This window comes from Nothobranchius furzeri, chromosome 5 (genome assembly GCF_043380555.1).
Source record: "Nothobranchius furzeri strain GRZ-AD chromosome 5, NfurGRZ-RIMD1, whole genome shotgun sequence".
Lineage (NCBI taxonomy): Eukaryota > Metazoa > Chordata > Actinopteri > Cyprinodontiformes > Nothobranchiidae > Nothobranchius > Nothobranchius furzeri.
In genome coordinates this window covers 7,004,933-7,013,723 of record NC_091745.1, presented here as the reverse complement: position 1 = coordinate 7,013,723, position 8,791 = coordinate 7,004,933, and the positions used below count along the sequence as shown (strand labels likewise).

At 43.0% G+C, this 8,791-nt stretch overlaps 2 protein-coding genes across 3 annotated transcripts in view; one reads left to right on the top strand and one right to left on the bottom strand.

Annotated features, from left to right (window-relative positions):
• mylk5 (myosin, light chain kinase 5) overlaps positions 1-1,665 on the top strand; it is a 22,499-nt gene extending 20,834 nt beyond the window's left edge. For both annotated transcript variants that reach the window (XM_015948663.3, XM_015948662.3), the window contains exons 17-18: positions 1-67; positions 1,182-1,665. The exon at positions 1-67 is cut by the window's left edge and continues 74 nt beyond it. In XM_015948663.3, coding sequence (XP_015804149.3) covers positions 1-67; positions 1,182-1,384 — 270 coding nt within the window. In that variant the 3' untranslated portion in view covers positions 1,385-1,665. The remainder of the gene's footprint in view (positions 68-1,181) is intronic.
• Positions 1,666-3,582: 1,917 nt separating this feature from the next.
• LOC107378450 (complement C1q tumor necrosis factor-related protein 3) lies at positions 3,583-4,064 on the bottom strand. The gene has a single exon (XM_054741214.1). It carries the CDS (start codon positions 4,062-4,064, stop codon positions 3,699-3,701), a length of 366 nt encoding a protein of 121 aa, XP_054597189.1. The 3' UTR covers positions 3,583-3,698.
• Positions 4,065-8,791: the final 4,727 nt, after the last annotated feature.

Sequence of the window (8,791 nt, the reverse complement as noted above, 5' to 3'; positions counted from 1 at the left end):
ACCCAGAGCTTAGAGGACCAAACTGTCGATCAAGGATCCTGCGCTCATCTCACGTGCCATATCATCGGTGTGTGTGTGTGTGTGTGAGGAGTTATACATTCTGTCAGCCATGTTTATTGTGTGAATGAGCCATCTGTTCATTTTGAGGAGCCCTTAAACATGGGTGACATTTTTGAGTCCTAATATTAGAGGTGGTTGTGAAACCCACAAGGTCCCATCATTCTAATTATAATAATAATAATGATAATGATAATGCATTAAACTTATATAGCGCTTTTCTAGACACCCAAAGACGCTTTCACACACTCTCACATTCACACACTGCTAGTGATGGTAAGCTACTTGTAGCCACAGCCGCCCTGGGGAGGTCTGACAGAGGCGAGGCTGCCATTTGGCGCCGTCGGCCCCTCTGACCACCACTAACACAGGCAAGTTGGGTGAAGTGTCTTGCCCAAGGACACAACAGCAGGATACCCATGGCGGGAGCTGGAATCGAACCCATGACACTCCGATCATGAGGCAACCCGCTCTACCACCTGAGCTACTGCTGCCCCAATTAATTATTTAAGACCCTAAAACATCTCTGTTACCACTGAGTTAAATCTGAAGTTACATTACAACCCTCACACTAACTCCAGACAGCACATCAGACCAACTATAGATTTTCTTAGATTAATTCATTTGAAGTCTTGAAATGGTGTGTTAAAGGTGCAATATGTAGAAAAGAAGTAAAACTGACATCCTGTGGTAAAATGTGGTTACTGCAACAACTTTAAACAGCTCTGGAGCTTTTTAAATTACAATAGTCGGCGCTGCAGCATTAGCTCCCAGGAGACACGGCACCCCCACACTCACTGATGGTGAACAGTAGTTATGTCCCTCCTTCCTTTATTTTGAAAGGAGAAAAACTGGCAATCCCAGCAGCCAGCTGGATATGAGATATGATTCAGTGTAACCGTCCTTCCAAAAGGACTGAAACATTAAACTCTTTTGGGATTTTCTCACTAGAAGATTCTCACTACATTCTTACATACTGCACCTTTAACCCCCAAAACATGTGATGATGTTAAACATGACTCTTCTTTGTAGTCTGTATTTTGTAATAAACTGATGTGATTTGTCATCCAAATTAGTTGGAAAAGTAATTTTGACTAACTTCCATACATGTTGTACGGCTGCAGGATATCCTGATCCAGAGGTGCTGTGGCTGTGTGGAGATGAACCCCTGGAGGAATCGCCTTCCCTCCAGATAGAGTATGAAGATGACGGCCGCTGTACTCTGATTCTGCCTAAAGTTAGCCCAAAGGACTCCAACGTTTACACCTGCAGGGCGACCAATGAGCACGGGGAGACCGTTAGCTCAGCCAAACTAACAGTTTTATAACCAAGTTTATATTGATGCAATCTGTGCAAAGATGAAAACGATGAGCAATATTTGGCTTTCTGAATATGCACAGCCATGTTTGACAAACAAGCTCATAGCATTGCTGGAAACGGATAACACACTGTATCATTTAGATAGGACCAATGATGAGCAGCCTACCAGTGCTTTATGTCTGTATACAGTTGAAAATATTTACATACATGTGGCTTTGAACCTGATGATGAGAAACACGGTGGACAGCAGCTGCCTCAAATAAAAGGATTCTTGTATTTAAAAGGGAATTGAGTCTGAAAGCAAGTATGTTTGTTTTTTATCAAGACTTCAGGATTCTGGTCAAGGGCAAGTTTCCTTTTTTTCAAAGCCAATGTCTGCTTATAAGAAAAACATGCAGCTGAGTTCTCTGTTTTCCAGGTCATGGTGAACCTCACTGGCTGACATGAAAGCAAATGGACAGACGTCTTTAGTTTGTTCAAGACATGTTATTCCTCCTTAGTGGAGCTGTGTTAAGTGTGACTGGAACATGAGGAGGTTTTATAAACTGTATGAAGGACAGAGCTGAAAGGACATGATTTATTCTTCACCGTGAGAAGAAAAACGAGTCACACAGCCGAATGGCATGACACGGGTGAACCAGCTCCTCAGGTGAAGACTCTGTAGTCCACCTACATCTAAACAACAAGGGACAGGAAAGGCTGACATTCAGCAGAGGAGTGGCCCTCAGCTCTGACCCTAATCCTCAGACAGTTTCAGTCCAATTCACATCTTCCTGCATCCGACCAAAACATCTCACAAGTCGGACCGGTCCAACACAATAAGCCCTAACGACACAAACAACTTCTCACTGGGAAGCTTGAGCGGTTTCCAACACAGACACACTCCTACACACACCTACGCCTAAGGCCACATTCAAATCACAAGCTACACCAGGGATACTCAAATGCAAGTCTCAAAGGGCCGCATTAAAACTTTTCAGTGAGTCAAAGGTCCATTTATCATCATTAGTCGATCAACACGCCGTAATAAAATTAGCTTGAACACAACTCGCCGCCTTCTATCAAAACAGCACAAAGCACACAATGCAAGTCAGCAAGACATTCAAATGAATACCTAAATAAAACTAAAAAGAAAACCTGTACTAAATTCATCCACAGCTAAGGAAATACATTCTGCGTTTATTATTCTGTCACAAAGCTGTTTAATCACATCACCAGCCAGTGTTTCTGTTGGTCCTGCTGCTGCAGGGTCTGAGAGAGGGATCTGCTTAACTGTAGCTGTCGTTTCCTCTTTTGATTGCCATCAAACATGTTTTCCATCACGTCAGTCATACATTCTTCCATTTCTGCATCAGAGAAAGGCTTCTTGAAACTCCATGAAACTGAGGGATCATCCTGTTGTTTTTTGTGCTTGAGTAACTAAGTAACTCACAGATGTAACTAAAATCCTGCTTGCAGCGACATAGAATGGTGTCATTGCGTTTATTTTTGCTGTTCTTACCTCAGATTTTTGAGAAAATGTATCTTCAAAATCCTTGTGCTTGGTCTCATAATGCCATATCCAATAGGAAACCTTTATCACTGAAATGGTCTCTTGGCAAATTAAACACATGGTGCCGGATAGCGGGAGAAATAAACGCTAATTGTTCTGTGCATTCATCTTTAAACTGTCTATTTCTCTCGTCCACTTTTCTTTTAGCCTTTTTTTGTCCCATCCCAAAAACTGTAGATGAATAATGAACGAGTGGGCTGCTCTGAAAGTGAAAGTAAAAGCGTGAAAGAGTGTGCTTATGACACGGAGGAGAATTCTGACACGGGGTGGTGGTCTTCCAGTTATTATTTAAATAGAGAGCACACAATACCGCGCTGCCTCGGTAAACGTGAAAGAATCGCTGCTTCAGGGTTGGAAGGAGGAGTCCCTCAATAGATGGCCCACAGTCCAGACCTGGCCCGCTGGCCACCTGTTGAGGGACATTAAGCTAAACTAGCATTTATGTGTTGGACCATAGGAAGAAGCCGGTGTACCTGGAGTAATGGACCTCTTCTAGCAGAAAGGTCTTCTGCTTGACCTTCTTTGAACTCAAACACCATCTATACATGACTCCTGCAAATGTGAATCCAGCAGAACCAGCATGATGTTTTTCTCAGTAGTATACACAATAAACAACTCAACACGTTCACGTGTCAATAACGAATAAATACACGTGCAAGAAAATTTAGATTTATAACCTTTGCAACATGATTTTTCTGACATTTTTCAAGCTACATTACAAATATATTTTATTGCGAAATAATGAAGCGGTGGCAGCGTGACGTTAGAATCACATGGTGAAGAGCAGGAAGCCGCTGAAGGTGTTGTAGTTCATCCCATCATCATACACAAGCCTGCTTGCCATCAGCTCCACATACACCGCGTCTCCCGCTACCAGAGGGATGACGGCGGCGTTGCTGCCCATGTCATTGCTGTCGGAGCCTGAGACGTCCCAGACGGACGTCAGCCTTTCGTCGTTCTTCATGAGACTCACCACCGAGTTTGGAGTTTGGGCGAGGTTGTTAAACATGGAGAAGCGGAAGAAGTACATCCCGCTGACGGTTGCTGTGAAAGTGCCTGTTGAAGTAAAAGGGATGAGGATTAGGATACTTATCTTTCTGTGAATCTCACTCTGTCCTTGCATCATGCTGTGCATTACATGCCTGTTGAGGGATTGTAGTTGTTGCCCGTGTTGGAGAAAACCTTCTTATATTTCAGAGGAGTAGCGACGCTAAACGGTCCTGTGTTTCCAGAGCCGGAATCCAAGAGAGCTGCAGAAAAAGCCACCCGAGGTGTGCCTGAAAACACGTGAGCAACTCAGACAAATAAGAAATAATAATCATCTGGTAACACTTTAGTTTAGGGAACACAACTTAATCATTAATTAGCTTTCAAATAATGATAAATGATAAATGACCCGCACTTGTATAGCGCCTCTCATAAGGACTCCAAAGCGCTTTACACTACAGTGTATCATTCATCCATTCACACACATTCACATGCTGATGGTGATGAGCTACAGTGTAGCCACAGCTGCCCTGGGGCGCACTGACAGAGGCGAGGCTGCCGAGCACAGGTGCCACCGGTCCCTCTGACCACCACCAGCAGATTATAATATGCATATTGGTGGACTACTAACTCTGAACTGGTCATTATTAATAAAGCACTTTTTTTCCGCGCTTTTTTTTTTCTTTTTCACTGACTTTTTGTTGTGCAGATCACTTTTCCCGTTGCTCTCCTCTTCTTCACGTGTCATTGGAATTCATTTGGACTCCTAAGCTTTGCTGCCGTCCACAGGTGACCAAGAGAAAAATTTTCCGGGGAACTAGATTTTTGAGCCTGAAGTGGAAAACACACACACACACACACACACACACACACACACACACATATATATATATATATATATATATATATATATATATATATATATATATATATATATATATAATGTCTGCAGTGCTCTCAACTCAAACCCCAGCCCACTGCATATAGAAGACACTGAAATGATCTACATTAGCCTTCTTTATTGCTTTTTATAATTTTTTTTAACCTTTATTAACCAGATGAGTGGATTGAGACCTCATCCTCATTTACAACGACGATATGGCCAACAGACAGAAGCAACAGACACATAAGAGTCTAAAGAACACACATGGTGGACCTAAAGGCTTCAATGTTGCAGTTGTAGTTTGCCATGTGTTTAGAACTGATAAAGCATCCAACTATAACAACAACAATGATAATAATAATAACAATAATAATAACAATAATAATAATAATTATTATGCCATGTATGTCCCTGTATGCCATGCAGGGACTCAGGAGCATGATCGTTTTACTCTTCAGCAGCTGCAGGATTGTTTCTGAAGGAAAGGAGATGTGATGTGCGGATCTGAATTGCTAATGAACCCATATTTCTTGAACTAATACACCTTCTTTACCGCTGTATTAAACCCAAATGAAAATGCGAAGGTTAGAGCCCTATTTTCCTCTGACAATTAAAGTTCAGTGCTGGTGGAAGATGGGAAAATGCTCTTTTTACAATGAGCCAAAAAGCCACATTTAAATGCAGATAGAAAAGCACCCTGGAGAGATTTCCATTCAGGCTTTAAAGAGAGAATTTCAGGTTCTAAAGCAGAAATCCCACCAGGTTTGTTTGTATATGCCTTGATGCCCTTTCTCGACACAAATCAGCATGCATCTTTGATAAACCTGATATCTTTCAGGTAGTCGCACACAAGTCTACATGCACACAAAACACACACGAGACAAAGAGCAATCAGATCATCCAAATAACCCGGGGCAAGAACTGGAAGCAGGAGCAACGAAGGCAGTTTGCGTTGTCCGTTTAGGGCAAAAAGGGGGTGCAGGAGGAGCGATGTTCACAGCTGTTGCACCAAATTCTGTGAACCTTATGTTGCGACTCCAGGGGCCGGTGTTGAGTCTTGTTGCGTCTGTACACAGACATGACATGGCCGCCATATTGGATGGGTCGTCTGATGAAGTGTTTATTGTAGACAAACGTGACACAAAATGCTGCGACAAGTAGGGATTTCAGAACATTAAAATATGAGGTAACTTTCCTGATTGGCTAGTTATGCATTTAATACACTTTTATTTATTTATTTTTTTTTACTATTATCAGGAACGTTCCCAAAAACTGTCTGTTTAAATAACTACTAGTGTTTAGGGGTTGTATGAACTAGTCGACTTCACGGCTCTGTAGTGACTTTTTATGCCTGTCATCGACTTGCCGCTGTCATGTGATAATGACTGACAAGATGCAGTCCTCGGAAAAGACAGCAAGTGATGAGCCCCTGCGTCAGGAGGCGGAGGCGACGCGCTGTGCCAGAGCGTCGGTACTGACACCGGCGGTAAAACGGACATTTAACCAAACTGTGACCTTTTCCCTCTTGCAATTTAACCTTCCCCTCACCCCCATCCTAACCTTAACCAGTTTGCGCATGCAAAGCTCTGATCGTTGACGCGCTCCAGACATCTGCGTCCTGAGCACCGCCAAATCAGGTGTCACCACCTCAAAAACAAATTAAACAAGCGATTGTTCATGTCGGCTCATTTCCTTTAATGTTTTCTGTCTGTAATTTGTGCCTGATGCGTTTCGCTGCTGCAGAGCGAGGCGCATCACCTGTTTTGTCCTCCGGTAACGCACCCCCAAAATTCCACTATCTCCGCTCCGGCACGAACTCCGCAGCAAAAACATTCCCATTGTAGTCGGCCGGCGAGCAGCGGCACTCCGCTGTTTTTGCGGTCGGTAGATCTTTTAGAACTGCAGTTCAAAGGTAACTCATAAGGTGAATATATATGAACCCAGGTAGCAGTTTTTCTTTAGGATTGAGAGGAGATGCAGGAAGATAATAAACAGGCAGGACAGAAAAATAGTCAAATAAAAACAAGTTAGTTTTTGTACCTGCTGGTTGCAAAAAACAGACACCATTGAAGGTAATCAGAAGTGAGGAACAGAAAATGAAATCATTATTTTAATGTTTAGAGCAGCAGGAACTCCGAGAGGCTGCAGGCGCATCAGTGAGTTTGCGGCTGCTGCGCAGGGGGAGGGGGGAGAGGGCTGAAGTAGGATGCAGAAACTACCGTTGTTAAAAGAGATGTGTTAGAAAATGTGGGCGCAATTTCAATTGTCAAAAACTCCAGCGAACCTACCGACCCCCCCCCCCCCCCCCCCCGTGCAGCTTCAGGTGTATGACGTCATCAACGACTACTCGAAGTCGACTCGATTTTCATTAGACTGTCGACTTTTAAAAAAATTAAGTCATGCAACCCCTACTAGTGTTAAGTCACAAAATGAGATTTATCCATAAAGAAGCCTTTAACTTCTGCAAACATTCAAGACTGACCTGACCCAACCCTAACCCAAAACATATATATGTATTTAAGATATTTTAACACAGAATCTTGCTGATTCTAAAGATTGTGATGCAAAGATCTTAAATATGCTGTTAGCCCAGTGCTACACTTTGGCACAGATGCATTTAAATTACTGGAACAGGTTAGAAGCTGCACCATTTGAAAATAACTTCAAAAATAAAGTCCATCATCTTTGTGCTTTAGTGCACATTTTTTCAAGACGATCAACTAAACGCATTTCATGTAAATTTGCAAAAATCTGAAGCTAATATTTTATTTCTGCTTATTTTCCTACAATATCTGGTATTACGCCTAAAAATGCAGAAATATCAAACCATTGTAGATGTGAACGCAAAAGCTATGCAACTTAATATATTTTTCTTTTTTTAAATTCATTTACGGCGACGCTCATATAAATAAATAAATAACATAATTTCAACACACGTAATCATACATCAGCACTTTAATATTGTTAATAATAATCTCGCTTTACACTACAGTGGACGGCGCGTATCATCTGTGGTGAAATACCCATCCATCAGGATTATCAATAACTAGTATAAACACATCACATTTATCCCTGTCTTAACAAGGTGGTCTTGGCTAATGGCCAACTATCTGCATCTGAATGATGGAGAGACAGAGCTCATTGTTTTTCACCCCAACAGCAGGGCTGTGGGTCGTTATGTTGATCTTGGCCCTCTTTCTCCCTACTCAAAACCAGCTGTCACCAGTCTGGGGGTGAAAATTGACGCTGGACTTAAATTTGATGCTCACATCAACTCAGTGATCCGGTCCAGTTTCTTTCATCTGAGACGCCTTGCAAAAATCAAGCCTATGCTTTCGAGAGCCCACCTGGAGCAGGTACTCCATGCTTTTGTAATTTTTAGGCTTGACTACTGCAACTCTCTCTACGCAGGGTTGTGTCAGTCATCACTGCGCCGCCTACAGGTTGTGCAGAACAGCGCAGCCAGGTTCCTGACTGGGACCAGGAAACGGGACCACATCAGTCTGGTTCTGGCTTCTGGCCTCCCTGCACTGGCTTCCGGCCTGTTATCGTTCACACTTCAAACTCCTCGTCTTTGATTACAATTTCTTCCAGGGTGGTGCTCCCCCCTATCTAGCCACGCTCCTTAACAGACATTCCACATCACGCGCTCTGCGCTGCTCTGACCAAGGCCTGCTCGCTGTCCCTCTTTCGACTATTTTAACAGCCAATCTAAAGACAACTAGGCTACATCGGAGACCTGTCAGTCCTCGTCTACGGCAGGGAAACGCTGTCTTGTGACCCCCGACCCCCACCACCACCACCACCACCACCACACTTCCCACTCGTTTACACACTTATCTGTTAGCCGCCGGCTTCATTTATGTTGATTTTAATTCCCTGCTTTCATTGTCTCTTTATGTCTTGTTTTACCCATTTGTTTTCTACTTTAATGTTTTTACCTTTTTTTCTCATGTACCGTGTTCAGCGCCTTGGGCACCCCCCACCCCCCT

Excerpts from the sequence above, each read along its gene's own strand:
- LOC107378450 (XM_054741214.1), bottom strand. The coding sequence starts at position 4,064 with ATGCACAGCATGATGCAAGGACAGAGTGAGATTCACAGAAAGATAAGT.